This window comes from Salvelinus namaycush, chromosome 14, assembly GCF_016432855.1.
Source record: "Salvelinus namaycush isolate Seneca chromosome 14, SaNama_1.0, whole genome shotgun sequence".
NCBI lineage: Eukaryota > Metazoa > Chordata > Actinopteri > Salmoniformes > Salmonidae > Salvelinus > Salvelinus namaycush.
In genome coordinates this window covers 21,022,008-21,043,759 of record NC_052320.1, presented here as the reverse complement: position 1 = coordinate 21,043,759, position 21,752 = coordinate 21,022,008, and the positions used below count along the sequence as shown (strand labels likewise).

Sequence of the window (21,752 nt, the reverse complement as noted above, 5' to 3'; positions counted from 1 at the left end):
ACGTGATTTTGTTAATGTAGGTAGCATTAGTCAACGCTAGTCGGCTGTACCTGCGCCAAAACATTTTTATCCTATAGCTTGTTCTTCATCTTCTTTTTAAATACGGAGCCAACATATTTTCAGCACTTTGATATCCATGACCGATCAAAACGTGTCTCTCTGCAGCAGACATATAGTGAGCAATATGTTTGGAACATCTAATCGCAATAAAATGGCAGTATTGAATCGCAATACATATCATATCGGCGCCGAAGTATTGTGATAATATTGTATTGTGAGCCCCCTGGCAATTCCTAGCCTCACTCGGGCTCCCGAGTGGCGCAGGGGTCTAAAACACTGCATCTCAGTGCAAGACTGCAAGAGGTGTCACTACAGTCCCTGGTTCAATTCCAGGCTGTATCACATACGGCTCTGATTGGGAGCCCCATAGGGTGGCGCACAATTGGCTCAGTGTTTGCCGGGGTAGGCTGTCATTGTAAATAAGAATTTGTTCTTAACTAACTTGCCTAGTTAAATACAATGTCTGGGCAGCCCTCAGCCTCTGGCCTGACTCTCCTGTGACACTGGGTCAACCATACCCGCCGCACGGAAATTATGCCTCAGTACACAAAAGGCTGCTACTAGGGGGAAACAAACAAACAGGCACCTGTTGATTATGGGAAAAGGTCACAGGGATGGTCATTGTTGTAAGGTTGGAGCCATGGCGACTGGGTGAGAGAGCCACCTCTTCTCTTACTCTAATGCACTTTACTGTCTGAATAGTCTGCCACTTTGATAGCCTTGCATCAATCAAACTACGTCTGTCTGGGGAACTCAAGCAGGGATAGTTGCTTTACTACTAGAGGCATGTCAACAACAAAAAAGGTCCTCAAATCCAAGATGGCAGCATGTCAAGTCGTTTGTCTGTGACTAGTACATTTTAACCTACTAATAACCTATTTATTTATGGTTGAGTAACTTCGTTGTTGTGTAGTGCAAACTATTTTATTTTTGCTGGTGTAAAGATCACGGGTCCTCCTCAACTCGGCACCTCATTACTTGAAGTTTACCAAGGTAACCCTATCTCTGGCTGGCCTGAGTTCCTTCTTCGTCCGCGGAGTGTCTCGTCCAAGCTGCTCCTTTGTGCTCTTCGCCTGGCTGTCAGTGGCAGCTCAACAATCCTCAACCCGTTCTCTCAATCGACCTCAACACCCAATCTACTCACATGCGCAAATACTCACATTCAGACTCATACATACACGCTGTCCCTCTCTCCCCTTACCTTCGTTGGCCTCTATTGTTTAACATTTGTCAGAGAAAATGACACTTTTCGTGGTATTGCTTTGTGCACTGACTTTACTGAACTCTGGAGAAAAGGAACATTGTCGCAGGGTGAGTACATCTGACAATGTACTCTCCCGTCCATTAGACATTTTGTCTGCAGGAACTTGCTCTTTTTCACTCGGTCCACTCGTCCAAGTGCCGATGCATTTGTGGCATGATGTGAACAGTACGAATTTGTGTCACTACCAAAGTCTAATGGTTTTAAATGACTGTTTTGTATTGTCTGGAAACTCACTTGTAGAATTCGCTTGCAGTAGGTCTCTTAAAAAAGAGAAGCCGTGCAAGGTTATTAAACAGAGGTGCCTAGTTATTCTTCTGTTGTTGATACCAGGTAACGTGCAACCTAACCCTGGCCCTGATATGCAATGTCTCCAAACCCCCTCTGATTTTAAATCAAGATCTGGTTTTGGTATTTTTCATTTAAATGTACGCAGCAGCCTGTTGTCAAAAATTGATGGGGTTAGGATTTGGGCTAAATCAACTGATGCTGATGTAATTGTGTTTTCTGAAACCTGGCTCAGCAAGTCTGTTTTTGATAAGGATATTTGTATAAGTGGTTACAATGTTTATCGCACTGATCGAGTTAAGAAAGGTGGGGGTGTGGCTATATATGTAAAAACTAAATTCCCTGTAAGTGTGGCAAAGTCTGAAACTATTTGTAAACAGTTGGAATTTCTTGCTTTGAATATTGAGGTTTCAAAGGGCCTCTCTATAACTGTGATTGGCTGTTATAGACCCCCCTCTGCTCTCGGTGATGCATTTTCTTCTTTGACGCACCTTATGTCTAAACTTTTTTACAGTGAAATGATCTCGATTGGAGATCTCAACTGGTGTTGGTTAAAGCCGGTGTCTGATGATTTAAAAATGTTTTGTAATTCTATGAATCTTACCCAGTTGATTAACTCACCCACTCGCCCAAATCTTAAATGCCCAGATAAATCTACCCTGATTGATTTGATATTGACAAATGTTCCACATAAATATTCTGCTGTTGGTGTTTTTTGTAATGATTTAAGTGACCATTGTGCTGTTGTTGCTGTTAGAAATACTAAGGTTCCTAAAACGAAGGCACGTTTTATTCGTAAGAGAAATTTGAAGTGTTTTAATGAGCAGGCTTTCTTTCATGATTTGTTTAATTTTAACTGGAGCAAGATTTAGCTTATCCCTGATGTGGAAACTGCCTGGATATTCTTTCATGATGTTTTTTTCCAAATAGTAAACAAACATGCCCCATTCCGCAGGTTCAGGGTTAAAGGGCGGGATAATCCATGGTTTTCTTCTGAGCTGTCTTGTATTATTCACGACCGTAATCTAGCCTGGGCTAAAGCAAGGAAATCATGTTCTGATGCTGATTGGCTTATTTTTAGGCAGTTACGAAACAAGTGTTCTTTTCTTCTCAGGAAGGCCAAGTCTGAATATTTGATGTCTGTTACCACTGATAACCTGAATGACCCTAGACAGGCTATTAAGTCTATGTCTGGTAACAGTAATGTTAATGATTTACCATCATGTGTTTTGAAGGACTCTGTTGCTGTATATGACAAAACTGAAATGATGAATTGTTTCAATGAGCACTTTGTATCATCTGGTAGGCTGTTTGATTCAGTGTCCTCTGTCTCTGTACAAACCTGTGTGGATGAACCAGTGTCCTCTGTCTCTGTACAACCCTGTGTGGATGAACCAGTGTCCTCTGTCTCTGTACAACCCTGTGTGGATGAACCAGTGTCCTCTGTCTCTGTACAACCCTGTGTGGATGAACCAGTGTCCTCTGTCTCTGTACAACCCTGTGTGGATGAACCAGTGTCCTCTGTCTCTGTACAACCCTGTGTGGATGAACCAGTGAGAGCTGGTCAAACTTTTAGCTTTTTGCCATTCTCAGTGCAGGTGGTACATAAAGCCCTGAAATCCTTAGATCAGAGAAAGCATGCAGGTCATGATCTTTTGGATCCCTGCTTTTTAAATCTGGCAGCTGATTTCATAGCTGAACCACTTACATATCTGTTCAATCTAACCCTGGAATGTAATGAAATTCCAAAGATCTGGAAATCAGCATTTGTCGTACCACTTTTAAAAGGGGGAGATCCAACTCTTTTAAATAATTATAGGCCAATCTCAAAGCTGTCACCCCTGATGAAAATACTTGAAACCCTTGTGAGTGAACAGCTAAAAGAGTTTTTATTTACTAACTCTATTTTATCAATGTACCAATCGGGCTTCAGGAAGAAGCATATGAAGGTTTTAAATGATATCACTGAAGCCCTTGACAAAAAACAGCACTCAGCACTGTCTCACTTTTTATTGATCTCTCTCAGGCTGTTGATCATGCTATACTAAGGCAGAGATTGTCGAGTGTAGGTCTTTCAGAGCATGCAGTTGCATGGTTTGCTAACTATCTGTCTGATAGAACTCAGTGCACTCAATTTGATGGGCTTATGTCTGTTAAATTGTCTGTCTTTAATGGTGTGCCACAAGGCTCTGTACTTGGTCCCCTCATATTCACTACTTATATAAATGATTTAGACAAAAATGTCCAAAATGCACAACTTCATTTTATGCTGATGATACTGTTATTTAATGTTGTGCCTCGTCTCTTACAAAAGCTTTCCAGAACTTGCAAACTGCTTTTTATACTGTTCAACATACCTTGTGTCAAGTGAAGCTTATCCTCAATACTGACAAAACTAAACTAATGGTGTTTTCTAAAGCAAGAAATAGACCTCTGAACCTTTCACCTATTACTACCTGTCAGGGCAAGGAGATTGAGGTTGTAACCTCATATAAATATCTTGGAATTTTAATTGATGACGGACTCTCTTTTAAATTGCATATTCAACAACTTACAAAAAAATTTAAGCTGAAATTGGGATTGTATTTTAGGAATAAGGCCTGTTTTTCTTTTGAAGCCAGAAGGAGGCTAGTATCAGCTACATTTATACCTTTACTAGACTATGGGGATATTGTCACGCCCTGACCATAGAGAGCCCTTGGTTCTCTATGGTGTTTAAGTCAGAGTGTGACTGGGGGGTTATCTAGTTTATAGATTTCTAGGTTGGTGGTTTGTGTGGTTCCCAATTAGAGGCAGCTGGTAATCGTTGCCTCTAATTGGGGATCATATTTAGGTAGGCTTTTTCCCCACCTGCATTTGTGGGATATTGATTGTTTGTTAGTGTGTTTGGGCACTACGTCCTCACGGTCTTTGTTAGTGTTGTTATTTTGTTTTGTTAGTTTCACTTAAATAAATATGTGGAACTATACTCACGCTGCGCCTTGGTCCGCTCATTTCCAAGACCGTGACAGATATTTTATATATGAATGCTTCCACTCAGTGTTTGAGATCAATTGACACCCTTTACCATGGCACTTTGAGATTTATTTTAAACTGCCAAACCCTTACGCACCACTGCACTTTGTATACCAGGGTTGGCTGGCCTTCTCTAGTCACTCGTAGGCTCAGTCACTGGTATACTTTTATTTACAAAGCCATTTTGGGTTTACGACCTTTTTATTTGGGAATTTCTATTGTTCAGAAATGTGGTGGGTACTCTCTTCGTTCGCTGGACTTTATCCTGCTAACTGTTCCAAATGTCCGAACTGAATTTGGTAAAAGGGCTTTTATGTACTCTGCCCCATCGTCTTGGAACACCTTACAAAATGCTTTTAAACTGGAAGAACTTGTACCGATTGGTATTTTTAAATCACTAATGAAGGATTTTGAGGCTGATTCCCTGACCTGTCAATGTTTTTAATTTGCTGTTTTTGATTTTTGTTATACTCTTGTGAATTCTGTGGTTTTTACTAGATTACTTGTAGTTTTCATGTTTGTCTGTAATTTTTGTAATGACTTGGTGCTGCCTATCTTGGCCAGGACGCTCTTGAAAAAGAGATTTTAAATCTCAATGAGCCCTTCCTGGTTAAATAAAGGTAAAATAAAAAAATGGCGCTATAATTTTTTGTTAAAACATTGTACTCTATTTCTGTCTAGGTGTGAACATTAAATTAAGCTTGGAATTCTGGTTAACACAAGCATACATACATCTTTATAAAGTGGCTCATGTGGCACAGACAGACAGGCCCACTACACAGAGAGACACTGAGGCAGGCCCCTAGGGTGTGTGTGTGTGTGTCAGGTCCCTCGCCCTTGCAGCACTGCTGAAGGTGAGCTGAGCTGTGGCCTCTCTCCAGAGACACACACACACAAACTCCCTTTTAGCTCTTCCGTGAAAATAAACACCAGATGCTGTCTTCCTGCATATTGATTGTGTGTCATAGTGAGAGAAGAAGGGGGGGGGGCAGAGATGAGACAGAGAGAGAGAGAAATAGAGCAGAAGAGAGAACAAGGGAGAAATAGAGAGAGAGCGAGAGAGAGAGCAAGATAGAGAGAGATTGAGAGAGAGAGAGAGAGAGAGAGAGAGAGAGAGAGAGAGGGGGCAGAGATGAGACAGAGAGAGAAATAGAAGAGAGAAAAATAAAGTGTGAGAGAGAAATAGAGAGAGAGGAGAGAGAGAAACAGAGGAATATAAACAAAGCAGTGAGGAAGAGAGAGCCTGTGTGCAGCTCCATGAGTGATGTCAGATGGGCTCCTCTCCTACCAGCAGATCATTCTCATTCACACACAGTCCAGTCCATTCTAGACCAATGGAAACATGCAACAGCAGCACCAATACCATGCAGGCCTCCCAATGCAAATACTGTAGGACCTGTCATTGTCAAGGACTAGACCTGTCTGATCCTGCAGTCTGTAGTTGTTGATCTCAGCTGAAGGAGAACTGCGAACAGATACATTGTACATTGAACAGTAAACACATGGCCTGTGCTGTCAGACAGGCAGTACATCATATTTCACCATGTTAAGGGACAAAGTCAATTTGAAGCTTAAGGCTAAAATGTGACACCAGACTGGATGAGGAGGAGACTGCATCTACAATGGACGACAGGCAGTTGTCCCAGGGTTCATTCTGTCGACTACAGACGACCATATGATGAAAGGCGATATATGCCTGTTACCCCTATGGTTATGGGGAAAGGTTTGAGTGTGTATGAGGTATCACTGACCTCTGTGATGCGTGGGTTGGTACACTGGACCTTCTTGCTGGACAGGTCTAGCCAGCGGGTGGTATAGGGGTTGAGGGGTGGGCAGTGGTGGCGCAGGGTACATCGGCCCTCTCCACTACACCAGCCACACTGGAACTTCCTCTGGGCTTTCAGACACATGCCACAGCTGTCCCTCTGGGCCACACACTTATACAGGTGCACTGTGGGATACAGGAGGACTCAGTGTAAACACTACAGTGTTGGTAACAGAAAACATCATTTGATTTGAACGTAACATTATACTGACAATTTAACACATTTGACAACCTAACATTATCTGACAAACAAACTGTAGTGTAGTGTAGTACTGGACTGTATTCCTGGAGGATTTACTTGGTTAAAACATTACATTTTTTAAGAAAGATACAACTGTGCTCTTCATACCTGCTGTTAGAGTAAAAGCAGGTATTATGCTGTGTATCCAGCTAAGACAAGACGTTATTTGACAAGAAACATCTGTTTTATGTGTTGGTGTCAACAAATGTGTGTGTGTGTGTGTGTGTGTGTGTGTGTGTGTGTGTGTGTGTGTGTGTGTGTGTGTGTGTGTGTGTGTGTGTGTGTGTGTGTGTGTGGGGGTGTATGTGTGTGTGTGTGTGTGTGTGTGTGTGTGTGTGTGTGTGTGTGTGTGTGTGTGTGTGTGTGTGTGTGTGTGTGTGTGTGTGTGTGTGTGTGTGTGTGTGTGTGTGTGTGTGTGTGTTTGGTTTTACTATCCTTGTGGGGACCAAAAGTCCTCACAAGGATAGTAAAACAAGGAAAGTGACATTTCACTGGTCCCCACAAGGAAAAAGGCTATTTTATGATTAGGGTTACAATCAGGGTTAAGGTTAGAATTAGGGTTAGGGGTTAGGTTAAGGGTTAGGAGTTATGTTTAGGGGTTTGGGGGTTTGGGTTTAAGGTAAGGGTTAAGATTAGGTTTAGGGTTAGTAGTTAGGTTTAGGTTTAGGTTTGGGTTTAAGGTAAGGGTTAAGGTTAGGTTTAGGGATTAGGGAAAATAGGATTTTGAATGGGAATTAATTGTTTGGTCCACACAAAGATAGTAAAACAAGCATGTGAATGTCTTACCTTGGATATTATCTGGGTTGTCTATAATGAAGTTGCCGTTCCAGACCACTGAAAAATCCACTGGCAACTCACTGATCTTCATCCCCTCATATAGATACTGAGAGAGAGAGAGAGAGAGAGAGAGAGAGAGAGAGAGAGAGAGAGAGAGAGAGAGAGAGAGAGAGAGAGAGAGAGAGAGAGAGAGAGAGAGAGAGAGAGAGAGAGAGAGAGAGAGAGAGAGAGAGAGAGAGAGAGAGAGAGAGAGAGAGAGAGAGAGAGAGAGAGAGAGAGAGAGAGAGACAGAGAGAGAGAGAGAGAGAGACAGAGAGAGAGAGAGAGAGAGACAGAGAGCGAGAGAGACAGAGAGACAGAGAGACAGAGAGCGAGAGAGACAGAGAGACAGAGAGAGAGAGAGACAGAGAGACAGAGAGCGAGACAGAGAGCGAGACAGAGAGCGAGACAGAGAGAGAGAGAGAGAGACAGAGAGAGAGACAGAGAGAGAGACAGAGAGAGAGACAGAGAGAGAGACAGAGAGAGCGACAGAGAGAGAGACAGGTGAGGTAGGGGGAAAGAGGGAGGGGAAGGAGACAGAGAGAGAGACAGAGAGAGAGATAGAGAGAGAGAGAGAGAGAGACAGAGAGAGACAGAGAGAGAGAAAGAGACAGAGAGAGACAGAGAGAGAGACAGAGAGAGAGAGAGACAGAGACAGCGAGAGAGACAGAGACAGAGAGAGATAGAAAGAGAGGGGAGATAGAGGGGGGGTAAAGAGAGGTGAGGTAGGGGGAAAGAGGGAGGGAAAGGAGAGAGAGGGGGGAGAGAAGGAAAAAGTAGAGAGAGGGAGCAAAACAGAGCAAGAGGGAGAAAAAAATGCAAAATAGAGAATTTCAGCATGAGAAACGTAAATACCCACCACAAATCCCTGACCCTGGTGCTGCATGTTGAATGTTCCCCTAACGTTGCTACAACCTTGCATCACCACCTCATTTTAAATAGGACAAGAGGTAGAGGAGAGTTAAATAGATTCTCCGGTACTTTTATATACGTTTTAGCCAGTAATTGTGATAGTAGCACTCACAAGCCAAAAGTCGTCTCTGAAAATGGTGTCACATATGTGCAGATATGTGCACTACGTTATTGCTCTCTCCTTCTCTGCTGTGTCCACTGAGCCGTTGGGCCTGCCCTGCAACCTCATTGGATAACGCTGGACAGGACTCTTGCTACCTGTCACTCAAAGGCGAGGGGCTAAATCTCATAGTCTAAAACTCAAATTGCTAGGGGGCTGGCCCACGTGGTGGGGAAAGTAGGGAAAATGGCAGGGCACAGCTTCAAGAAAACAGTTGCTTTCAATCTAAAGATTTCATGATTAATTGAGGTAAGATAATAATTCTGCTCATAGATGATATATGTATGAAGTACACATTGACACATCCAGCCCAACGCGGGAAGTTTACAAAATACTTTCTTAGAGTGAGCCCCAGAGCATGTCCAGAGCATGTCCAGAGCATGCCCAGAGCATGTCTTTAAGTGGAGTCCTTCTAGATTCCCCCTTCCTTCTCTCTGTCATCCTAGATCCCCCCTTCCTTCTCTCTGTCATCCTAGATTCCCCCTTCCTTCTCTCTGTCATCCTAGATTCACCCTTCCTTCTTTCTGCCCTCCTAGATTCCCCCTTCCTCTCTGTCCTCCTAGATTCACCCTTCCTTCTCTCTGTCCTCCTAGATCCCCCCTTCGTTCTCTCTGTCCTCCTAGATCCCCCCTTCCTTCTCTCTGTCCTCCTAGATCCCCCCTTCGTTCTCTCTGTCCTCCTAGATCCCCCCTTCCTTCTCTCTGTCCTCCTAGATCCCCCCTTCGTTCTCTCTGTCCTCCTAGATCCCCCCTTCCTTCTCTCTGTCCTCCTAGATTCCCCCTTCCTTCTCTCTGTCCTCCTAGATCCCCCCTTCCTTCACTCTGTCCTCCTAGATTCACCCTTCCTTCTCTCTGTCCTCCTAGATTCCCCCTTCCTTCTCTCTGCCATCCTAGATTCCCCCTTCCTTCTCTCTGTCATCCTAGATCCCGCCTTCCTTCTCTCTGTCCTCCTAGATTCCCCCTTCCTTCTCTGTGTCCTCCTAGATTCCCCCTTCCTTCTCTCTGTCATCCTAGATTCACCCTTCCTTCTTTCTGTCCTCCTAGATTCCCCCTTCCTTCTCTCTGTCATCCTAGATCCCCCCTTCCTTCTCTCTGTCCTCCTAGATTCCCCCTTCCTTCTCTCTGTCTTCCTAGATTCACCCTTCCTTCTCTCTGTCCTCCTAGATCCCCCCTTCCTTCTCTCTGTCATCCTAGATTCCCCCTTCCTTCTCTCTGTCATCCTAGATTCACCCTTCCTTCTTTCTGTCCTCCTAGATTCCCCCTTCCTTCTCTCTGTCCTCCTAGATTCACCCTTCCTTCTTTCTGTCCTCCTAGATTCCCCCTTCCTTCTCTCTGTCCTCCTAGATTCACCCTTCCTTCTCTCTGTCATCCTAGATTCCCCCTTCCTTCTCTCTATCATCCTAGATTCACCCTTCCTTCTTTCTGTCCTCCTAGATTCCCCCTTCCTTCTCTCTGTCCTCCTAGATTCACCCTTCCTTCTTTCTGTCCTCCTAGATTCACCCTTCCTTCTTTCTGTCCTCCTAGATTCCCCCTTCCTTCTCTCTGTCCTCCTAGATCCCCCCTTCCTTCTCTCTGTCCTCCTAGATTCCCCCTTCCTTCTCTCTGTCCTCCTAGATTCCCCCTTCCTTCTCTCTGTCCTCCTAGATCCCCCCTTCCTTCTCTCTGTCCTCCTAGATCCCCCCTTCCTTCTCTCTGTCCTCCTAGATCCCCCCTTCCTTCTCTCTGTCCTCCTAGATGCCCCCTTCCTTCTCTCTGTCCTCCTAGATCTCCCCTTCCTTCTCTATGTCCTCCTAGATTCCCCCTTCCTTCTCTCTGCCATCCTAGATCCCCCCTTCCTTCTCTCTGTCCTCCTAGATTCCCCCTTCCTTCTCTCTGCCATCCTAGATTCACCCTTCCTTCTCTCTGTCATCCTAGATTCACCCTTCCTTCTCTCTGTCATGCTAGATCCCCCCTTCCTTCTCTCTGTCCTCCTAGATTCACCCTTCCTTCTCTCTGTCCTCCTAGATTCCCCCTTCCTTCTCTCTGTCCTCCTAGATCCCCCCTTCCTTCACTCTGTCCTCCTAGATTCACCCTTCCTTCTCTCTGTCATCCTAGATCCCCCCTTCCTTCTCTCTGTCCTCCTAGATTCCCCCTTCCTTCTCTGTGTCCTCCTAGATTCCCCCTTCCTTCTCTCTGTCATCCTAGATTCACCCTTCCTTCTTTCTGTCCTCCTAGATTCCCCCTTCCTTCTCTCTGTCATCCTAGATCCCCCCTTCCTTCTCTCTGTCCTCCTAGATTCCCCCTTCCTTCTCTCTGTCTTCCTAGATTCACCCTTCCTTCTCTCTGTCCTCCTAGATCCCCCCTTCCTTCTCTCTGTCATCCTAGATTCCCCCTTCCTTCTCTCTGTCATCCTAGATTCACCCTTCCTTCTTTCTGTCCTCCTAGATTCCCCCTTCCTTCTCTCTGTCCTCCTAGATTCACCCTTCCTTCTTTCTGTCCTCCTAGATTCCCCCTTCCTTCTCTCTGTCCTCCTAGATTCACCCTTCCTTCTCTCTGTCATCCTAGATTCCCCCTTCCTTCTCTCTATCATCCTAGATTCACCCTTCCTTCTTTCTGTCCTCCTAGATTCACCCTTCCTTCTCTCTGTCCTCCTAGATTCCCCCTTCCTTCTCTCTGTCCTCCTAGATCCCCCCTTCCTTCTCTCTGTCCTCCTAGATCCCCCCTTCCTTCTCTCTGTCCTCCTAGATCCCCCCTTCCTTCTCTCTGTCCTCCTAGATGCCCCCTTCCTTCTCTCTGTCCTCCTAGATCTCCCCTTCCTTCTCTATGTCCTCCTAGATTCCCCCTTCCTTCTCTCTGCCATCCTAGATCCCCCCTTCCTTCTCTCTGTCCTCCTAGATTCCCCCTTCCTTCTCTCTGCCATCCTAGATTCACCCTTCCTTCTCTCTGTCATCCTAGATTCACCCTTCCTTCTCTCTGTCATGCTAGATCCCCCCTTCCTTCTCTCTGTCCTCCTAGATTCACCCTTCCTTCTCTCTGCCATCCTAGATTCACCCTTCCTTCTCTCTGTCCTCCTAGATCCCCCCTTCCTTCTCTCTGTCCTCCTAGATGCCCCCTTCCTTCTCTCTGTCCTCCTAGATCTCCCCTTCCTTCTCTATGTCCTCCTAGATTCCCCCTTCCTTCTCTCTGCCATCCTAGATCCCCCCTTCCTTCTCTCTGTCCTCCTAGATTCACCCTTCCTTCTCTCTGTCATCCTAGATTCACCCTTCCTTCTCTCTGTCATCCTAGATTCACCCTTCCTTCTCTCTGCCATCCTAGATCCCCCCTTCCTTCTCTATGTCCTCCTAGATTCCCCCTTCCTTCTCTCTGCCATCCTAGATCCCCCCTTCCTTCTCTCTGTCCTCCTAGATTCACCCTTCCTTCTCTCTGTCATCCTAGATTCACCCTTCCTTCTCTCTGTCATCCTAGATTCACCCTTCCTTCTCTCTGCCATCCTAGATCCCCCCTTCCTTCTCTATGTCCTCCTAGATTCACCCTTCCTTCTCTCTGTCATCCTAGATCCCCCCTTCCTTCTCTATGTCCTCCTAGATTCACCCTTCCTTCTCTCTGCCATCCTAGATCCCCCCTTCCTTCTCTATGTCCTCCTAGATTCACCCTTCCTTCTCTCTGCCATCCTAGATTCACCCTTCCTTCTCTCTGCCATCCTAGATCCCCCCTTCCTTCTCTATGTCCTCCTAGATTCACCCTTCCTTCTCTCTGCCATCCTAGATTCACCCTTCCTTCTCTCTGTCATGCTAGATCCCCCCCCCCCCCCCCCCCTTCCTTCTCTCTGTCCTCCTAGATTCCCCCTTCCTTCTCTCTGTCATCCTAGATTCACCCTTCCTTCTCTCTGCCATCCTAGATTCACCCTTCCTTCTCTCTGTCTTCCTAGGTAATGTCCTCAGCTGCCTCTCTTGCCCTAATCTCCTTCGTGGCTGTGACTGTGTGTGTGTGTGTGTGTGTGTGTGTGTGTGTGTGTGTGTGTGTGTGTGTGTGTGTGTGTGTGTGTGTGTGTGTGTGTGTGTGTGTGTGTGTGTGTGTGTGTGTGTGTGTGTGTGTGTGTGTGTGTGTGTGGGTGTGTGTGTGCCTGTGCCTCCTCTGGGAATAGGACTGGAATCAGTGTGAGCCTGGCTGGGGGGCAGAGCAGAGCTTCACTGCATTAACAGTCCTCTCCTCTCCTGTGCTGTCCTGTGTAACTACCCAGGCCAGGGCCCCTCTCTCACCCAGCCTATCCACTAACAGGCTACTGTTGCTGGGTACAGGTGACATGGCCAGAGGCCTCACACCACAGACACTGTTAACACTCTCACTAAGAGTCTGACAATCATTGACATTTATTGACATTGAGAGTGCAAAATGGGAATAGATACTGTGTGGTAAATATAGTGAATGTGTGAGGGTTATTTAGGAGTTAACCAGGGTGTTGTGGTGATATAGTGGATGTGTGAGGGTTATTTAGGAGTTAACCAGGGTGTTGTGGTGATATAGTGGATGTGTGAGGGTTATTTAGGAGTTAACCAGGGTGTTGTGGTGATATAGTGGATGTGTGAGGGTTATTTAGGAGTTAACCAGGGTGTTGTGGTGATATAGTGGATGTGTGAGGGTTATTTAGGAGTTAACCAGGGTGTTGTGGTGATATAGTGGATGTGTGAGGGTTATTTAGGAGTTAACCAGGGTGTTGTGGTGATATAGTGGATGTGTGAGGGTTATTTAGGAGTTAACCAGGGTGTTGTGGTGATATAGTGGATGTGTGAGGGTTATTTAGGAGTTAACCAGGGTGTTGTGGTGATATAGTGAATGTGTGAGGGTTATTTAGGAGTTAACCAGGGTGTTGTGGTGATATAGTGAATGTGTGAGGGTTATTTAGGAGTTAACCAGGGTGTTGTGGTGATATAGTGAATGTGTGAGGGTTATTTAGGAGTTAACCAGGGTGTTGTGGTGATATAGTGAATGTGTGAGGGTTATTTAGGATTTCACATGGATACATGTAGATATACATCTGGATGTGGTGAATAAGAGAGAGAGATGTTGTATACATTGTGTAAACATACAGAATGTGCTGTAAGAGTGTGTTCTGCAGTACTTGTGTAAATATGAGCCTTTGCTAGCTAGTGTGTGTTACTGCGAGTGTCCATCATATATATAGCATGTCTCCAGGCCCTGCAGTGTGTTACTGTGTGTTACTAACCCTAACCCTGCAGTGTGTTACTGTGTGTCACTAACCCTAACGCTGCAGTGTGTTACTGTGTGTTACTAACCCTAACGCTGCAGTGTGTTACTGTGTGTCACTAACCCTAACGCTGCAGTGTGTTACTGTGTGTTACTAACCCTAACCCTGCAGTGTGTTACTGTGTGTCACTAACCCTAACGCTGCAGTGTGTTACTGTGTGTTACTAACCCTAACGCTGCAGTGTGTTACTGTGTGTCACTAACCCTAACGCTGCAGTGTGTTACAGTGTGTTACTAACCCTAACCCTGCAGTGTGTTACTGTGTGTTACTAACCCTAACCCTGCAGTGTGTTACTGTGTGTCACTAACCCTAACCCTGCAGTGTGTTACTGTGTGTTACTAACCCTAACCCTGCAGTGTGTTACTGTGTGTTACTAACCCTAACCCTGCAGTGCGTTACTGTGTGTCACTAACCCTAACCCTGCAGTGTGTTACTGTGTGTTACTAACCCTAACCCTGCAGTGTGTTACTGTGTGTCACTAACCCTAACCCTGCAGTGTGTTACTGTGTGTTACTAACCCTAACGCTGCAGTGTGTTACTGTGTGTCACTAACCCTAACCCTGCAGTGTGTTACTGTGTGTCACTAACCCTAACCCTGCAGTATGTTACTGTGTGTTACTAACCCTAACCCTGCAGTGTGTTACTGTGTGTCACTAACCCTAACCCTGCAGTGTGTTACTGTGTGTTACTAACCCTAACCCTGTAGTGTGTTACTGTGTATTACTAACCCTAACCCTGCAGTGTGTTACTGTGTGTTACTAACCCTAACCCTGCAGTGTGTTACTGTGTGTTACTAACCCTAACGCTGCAGTGTGTTACTGTGTGTTACTAACCCTAACCCTGTAGTGTGTTACTGTGTGTTACTAACCCTAACCCTGCAGTGTGTTACTGTGTGTCACTAACCCTAACCCTGCAGTGTGTTACTGTGTGTCACTAACCCTAACCCTGCAGTGTGTTACTGTGTGTTACTAACCCTAACGCTGCAGTGTGTTACTGTGTGTTACTAACCCTAACCCTGCAGTGTGTTACTGTGTGTCACTAACCCTAACGCTGCAGTGTGTTACTGTGTGTTACTAACCCTAACCCTGCAGTGTGTTACTGTGTGTCACTAACCCTAACGCTGCAGTGTGTTACTGTGTGTTACTAACCCTAACCCTGCAGTATGTTACTGTGTGTTACTAACCCTAACCCTGCAGTGTGTTACTGTGTGTCACTAACCCTAACCCTGCAGTGTGTTACTGTGTGTCACTAACCCTAACGCTGCAGTGTGTTACTGTGTGTTACTAACCCTAACGCTGCAGTGTGTTACTGTGTGTCACTAACCCTAACCCTGCAGTGTGTTACTGTGTGTTACTAACCCTAACGCTGCAGTGTGTTACTGTGTGTTACTAACCCTAACCCTGCAGTGTGTTACTGTGTGTTACTAACCCTAACCCTGCAGTGTGTTACTGTGTGTCACTAACCCTAACCCTGCAGTGTGTTACTGTGTGTTACTAACCCTAACCCTGCAGTGTGTTACTGTGTGTTACTAACCCTAACCCTGCAGTGTGTTACAGTGTGTTACTAACCCTAACCCTGCAGTGCGTTACTGTGTGTCACTAACCCTAACCCTGCAGTGCGTTACTGTGTGTTACTAACCCTAACCCTGCAGTGTGTTACTGTGTGTCACTAACCCTAACCCTGCAGTGTGTTACTGTGTGTTACTAACCCTAACGCTGCAGTGTGTTACTGTGTGTCACTAACCCTAACCCTGCAGTGTGTTACTGTGTGATACTAACCCTAACGCTGCAGTGTGTTACTGTGTGTCACTAACCCTAACCCTGCAGTATGTTACTGTGTGTTACTAACCCTAACCCTGCAGTGTGTTACTGTGTGTCACTAACCCTAACCCTGCAGTGTGTTACTGTGTGTTACTAACCCTAACGCTGCAGTGTGTTACTGTGTGTTACTAACCCTAACCCTGCAGTGTGTTACTGTGTGTCACTAACCCTAACGCTGCAGTGTGTTACTGTGTGTTACTAACCCTAACGCTGCAGTGTGTTACTGTGTGTTACTAACCCTAACCCTGCAGTGTGTTACTGTGTGTCACTAACCCTAACACTGCAGTGTGTTACTGTGTGTCACTAACCCTAACACTGCAGTGTGTTACTGTGTGTTACTAACCCTAACCCTGCAGTATGTTACTGTGTGTTACTAACCCTAACCCTGCAGTGTGTTACTGTGTGTCACTAACCCTAACCCTGCAGTGTGTTACTGTGTGTCACTAACCCTAACGCTGCAGTGTGTTACTGTGTGTCACTAACCCTAACCCTGCAGTGTGTTACTGTGTGTCACTAACCCTAACCCTGCAGTGTGTTACTGTGTGTTACTAACCCTAACGCTGCAGTGTGTTACTGTGTGTCACTAACCCTAACCCTGCAGTGTGTTACTGTGTGTTACTAACCCTAACCCTGCAGTGTGTTACTGTGTGTTACTAACCCTAACGCTGCAGTGTGTCACTGTGTGTCACTAACCCTAACCCTGCATTGTGTTACTGTGTGTCACTAACCCTAACCCTGCAGTGTGTTACTGTGTGTCACTAACCCTAACGCTGCAGTGTGTTACTGTGTGTCACTAACCCTAACCCTGCAGTGTGTTACTGTGTGTTACTAACCCTAACCCTGCAGTGTGTTACTGTGTGTCACTAACCCTAACCCTGCAGTGTGTTACTGTGTGTTACTAACCCTAACGCTGCAGTGTGTTACTGTGTCACTAACCCTAACCCTGCAGTGTGTTACTGTGTGTTACTAACCCTAACGCTGCAGTGTGTTACTGTGTGTCACTAACCCTAACCCTGCAGTATGTTACTGTGTGTTACTAACCCTAACCCTGCAGTGTGTTACTGTGTGTCACTAACCCTAACCCTGCAGTGTGTTACTGTGTGTTACTAACCCTAACGCTGCAGTGTGTTACTGTGTGTTACTAACCCTAACCCTGCAGTGTGTTACTGTGTGTCACTAACCCTAACGCTGCAGTGTGTTACTGTGTGTTACTAACCCTAACCCTGCAGTGTGTTACTGTGTGTCACTAACCCTAACGCTGCAGTGTGTTACTGTGTGTTACTAACCCTAACCCTGCAGTATGTTACTGTGTGTTACTAACCCTAACCCTGCAGTGTGTTACTGTGTGTCACTAACCCTAACCCTGCAGTGTGTTACTGTGTGTCACTAACCCTAACGCTGCAGTGTGTTACTGTGTGTTACTAACCCTAACGCTGCAGTGTGTTACTGTGTGTCACTAACCCTAACCCTGCAGTGTGTTACTGTGTGTTACTAACCCTAACGCTGCAGTGTGTTACTGTGTGTTACTAACCCTAACCCTGCAGTGTGTTACTGTGTGTTACTAACCCTAACGCTGCAGTGTGTTACTGTGTGTTACTAACCCTAACCCTGCAGTGTGTTACTGTGTGTTACTAACCCTAACCCTGCAGTGTGTTACTGTGTGTCACTAACCCTAACCCTGCAGTGTGTTACTGTGTGTTACTAACCCTAACCCTGCAGTGTGTTACTGTGTGTTACTAACCCTAACCCTGCAGTGTGTTACAGTGTGTTACTAACCCTAACCCTGCAGTGCGTTACTGTGTGTCACTAACCCTAACCCTGCAGTGTGTTACTGTGTGTTACTAACCCTAACCCTGCAGTGTGTTACTGTGTGTCACTAACCCTAACCCTGCAGTGTGTTACTGTGTGTTACTAACCCTAACGCTGCAGTGTGTTACTGTGTGTCACTAACCCTAACCCTGCAGTGTGTTACTGTGTGTTACTAACCCTAACGCTGCAGTGTGTTACTGTGTGTCACTAACCCTAACCCTGCAGTATGTTACTGTGTGTTACTAACCCTAACCCTGCAGTGTGTTACTGTGTGTCACTAACCCTAACCCTGCAGTGTGTTACTGTGTGTTACTAACCCTAACGCTGCAGTGTGTTACTGTGTGTCACTAACCCTAACCCTGCAGTGTGTTACTGTGTGTCACTAACCCTAACGCTGCAGTGTGTTACTGTGTGTTACTAACCCTAACGATGCAGTGTGTTACTGTGTGTTACTAACCCTAACCCTGCAGTGTGTTACTGTGTGTCACTAACCCTAACGCTGCAGTGTGTTACTGTGTGTCACTAACCCTAACCCTGCAGTGTGTTACTGTGTGTTACTAACCCTAACCCTGCAGTATGTTACTGTGTGTTACTAACCCTAACCCTGCAGTGTGTTACTGTGTGTCACTAACCCTAACCCTGCAGTGTGTTACTGTGTGTCACTAACCCTAACGCTGCAGTGTGTTACTGTGTGTCACTAACCCTAACCCTGCAGTGTGTTACTGTGTGTTACTAACCCTAACCCTGCAGTGTGTTACTGTGTGTCACTAACCCTAACCCTGCAGTGTGTTACTGTGTGTTACTAACCCTAACCCTGCAGTGTGTTACTGTGTGTTACTAACCCTAACCCTGCAGTGTGTTACTGTGTGTTACTAACCCTAACGCTGCAGTGTGTTACTGTGTGTCACTAACCCTAACCCTGCAGTGTGTTACTGTGTGTTACTAACCCTAACCCTGCAGTGTGTTACTGTGTGTTACTAACCCTAACCCTGCAGTGTGTTACAGTGTGTTACTAACCCTAACCCTGCAGTGCGTTACTGTGTGTCACTAACCCTAACCCTGCAGTGTGTTACTGTGTGTTACTAACCCTAACCCTGCAGTGCGTTACTGTGTGTCACTAACCCTAACCCTGCAGTGTGTTACTGTGTGTTACTAACCCTAACGCTGCAGTGTGTTACTGTGTGTCACTAACCCTAACCCTGCAGTGTGTTACTGTGTGTTACTAACCCTAACGCTGCAGTGTGTTACTGTGTGTCACTAACCCTAACCCTGCAGTATGTTACTGTGTGTTACTAACCCTAACCCTGCAGTGTGTTACTGTGTGTCACTAACCCTAACCCTGCAGTGTGTTACTGTGTGTTACTAACCCTAACGCTGCAGTGTGTTACTGTGTGTTACTAACCCTAACCCTGCAGTGTGTTACTGTGTGTCACTAACCCTAACGCTGCAGTGTGTTACTGTGTGTTACTAACCCTAACGCTGCAGTGTGTTACTGTGTGTTACTAACCCTAACCCTGCAGTGTGTTACTGTGTGTCACTAACCCTAACACTGCAGTGTGTTACTGTGTGTTACTAACCCTAACCCTGCAGTATGTTACTGTGTGTTACTAACCCTAACCCTGCAGTGTGTTACTGTGTGTCACTAACCCTAACCCTGCAGTGTGTTACTGTGTGTCACTAACCCTAACGCTGCAGTGTGTTACTGTGTGTCACTAACCCTAACCCTGCAGTGTGTTACTGTGTGTTACTAACCCTAACCCTGCAGTGTGTTACTGTGTGTCACTAACCCTAACCCTGCAGTGTGTTACTGTGTGTTACTAACCCTAACCCTGCAGTGTGTTACTGTGTGTTACTAACCCTAACGCTGCAGTGTGTTACTGTGTGTTACTAACCCTAACCCTGCAGTGTGTTACTGTGTGTTACTAACCCTAACCCTGCAGTGTGTTACTGTGTGTTACTAACCCTAACCCTGCAGTGTGTTACTGTGTGTCACTAACCCTAACCCTGCAGTGTGTTACTGTGTGTCACTAACCCTAACGCTGCAGTGTGTTACTGTGTGTTACTAACCCTAACGCTGCAGTGTGTTACTGTGTGTCACTAACCCTAACCCTGCAGTGTGTTACTGTGTGTTACTAACCCTAACGCTGCAGTGTGTTACTGTGTGTCACTAACCCTAACCCTGCAGTGTGTTACTGTGTGTCACTAACCCTAACCCTGCAGTGTGTTACTGTGTGTTACTAACCCTAACCCTGCAGTGTGTTACTGTGTGTTACTAACCCTAACGCTGCAGTGTGTTACTGTGTGTTACTAACCCTAACCCTGCAGTGCGTTACTGTGTGTCACTAACCCTAACCCTGCAGTGTGTTACTGTGTGTTACTAACCCTAACCCTGCAGTGTGTTACTGTGTGTTACTAACCCTAACGCTGCAGTGTGTTATTGTGTGTCACTAACCCTAACCCTGCAGTGTGTTACTGTGTGTTACTAACCCTAACCCTGCAGTGTGTTACTGTGTGTTACTAACCCTAACGCTGCAGTGTGTTACTGTGTGTTACTAACCCTAACCCTGCAGTGTGTTACTGTGTGTCACTAACCCTAACCCTGCAGTGTGTTACTGTGTGTTACTAACCCTAACCCTGCAGTGTGTTACTGTGTGTTACTAACCCTAACCCTGCAGTGTGTTACTGTGTGTTACTAACCCTAACCCTGCAGTGTGTTACTGTGTGTCACTAACCCTAACCCTGCAGTGTGTTACTGTGTGTTACTAACCCTAACCCTGCAGTGTGTTACTGTGTGTTACTAACCCTAACCCTGTAGTGTGTTACTGTGTATTACTAACCCTAACCCTGCAGTGTGTTACTGTGTGTTACTAACCCTAACCCTGCAGTGTGTTACTGTGTGTTACTAACCCTAACCCTGCAGTGTGTACCCACCGAGCTGTTCTGACACTGTACAGAGGAGCTGTTGAAGCGCAGGGCGGTGACTCGGTGGCTGACCCCCTGGATGTGGAGGACACACTCGTAACCACGCTGGCCTGACTGGGGCTGGGGAAGGTTCCGGGCCTTCAGGGTGATGGGCTTCACCTCCCCAGCCGGGATCAGAATCTCCTCCGACCGCACCAGCTGAGGACAGTCCTAGAGAGGGGGGTGGGGAAGGTTAAAGGTCAAATAAACTAACAGACACAACAAACAGAGTGGATACACACAAACAACAAACACACGCAGCACACACACACATAAAAGCTAGCTGGCTAACATTGTATATTTCCGTGGATGAAAGAACAAAAGCCCTTGACATGAGAGGGAGTGATGGAGGGAGAGGGGAGGGAGGTAGCAGGGTCAAACCGGCCATAGAGGCTGGTGCTGGAGAGTGTTGGCTGCTCCGCCTTTCTCACATAATAGGATCAACTCGGAGGGTCAATCTTCTAAAAAGGCAGCCAGTGCTTTGTCACTGATGACAACTGACAGCGGGAGGACAAATCTGCAGGATCATAAAACTGGGGGAGGCCAATAATAGCTACAGCTGTGTGTGGGTGTGTATGTGTGTGTGTGTGTGTATCAGTCAATGCTGCCACAGTAGGTCTCTTTGGAGTGTGTCAAAAGGGAAGTGTGAAGAGAGAGGCCACTGTCCTCTGCAGCAGTAGTCTGTTCTCACTCTCAGACAGACAGATCAATGTGTTACTTTACACTCTGATAGATAGATAGATAGATAGATAGATAGATAGATAGATAGATAGATAGATAGATAGATAGATAGATAGATAGATAGATAGATAGATAGATAGATAGATAGATAGATAGATAGGCGGTAAACACACTCCACTGTCACAGAGAGCGAGAGGAGAGTAAGAGTGTGTGTGTGTGTGTGTGTATCAGTGGAGGCTGCTGAGTGGAGGAAGGCTCATAATAATGGCTGGAACGGAGCAAATGGAATGGCATCAAACACATGGAAACAGTTTGATGTACCCGCTCCAGCCATTACCACGTGTCCGTCCTCCCCAATTAAGGTGCCACCAACCTCCTGTGGTGTGTGTATGGTACGTACCTCGGAGGCGTTGACGCGTCCCTCCTGGAAGGAGCAGCTGGATGGGTCATGGGTACACAGGTTACGGTACTTGCACCAGTGGCAGCGGAAGGCACTGTTCACACAGGACAGACACCTGGAGACAGAGGACAGACAGATGGACAGGACAGACACTCAGGAAGCTGCACCAGTCAAGTGGGAGGAGGTGGCACAAAACGGGCATGCAATTGCCAAGGAGGAAACAAGTGCAGCAGATCCCAAGTGGGCACCTGCTGTTGAT

The 21,752-nt window shown here is 46.1% G+C and overlaps 1 protein-coding gene across 1 annotated transcript in view; it reads right to left on the bottom strand.

Moving 5' to 3' along the window:
- The window catches only part of LOC120058660 (plexin-A2-like), a 375,679-nt gene that overhangs the window by 99,084 nt on the left and 254,843 nt on the right, over nucleotides 1-21,752 (bottom strand). Inside the window, exons 8-11 of the mRNA XM_039007410.1 lie at nucleotides 21,494-21,608; nucleotides 20,383-20,583; nucleotides 7,477-7,573; nucleotides 6,376-6,575 (exon numbers count right to left, since the gene is read on the bottom strand). Of these exons, the coding sequence (XP_038863338.1) occupies nucleotides 6,376-6,575; nucleotides 7,477-7,573; nucleotides 20,383-20,583; nucleotides 21,494-21,608 (613 nt within the window). The remainder of the gene's footprint in view (nucleotides 1-6,375; nucleotides 6,576-7,476; nucleotides 7,574-20,382; nucleotides 20,584-21,493; nucleotides 21,609-21,752) is intronic.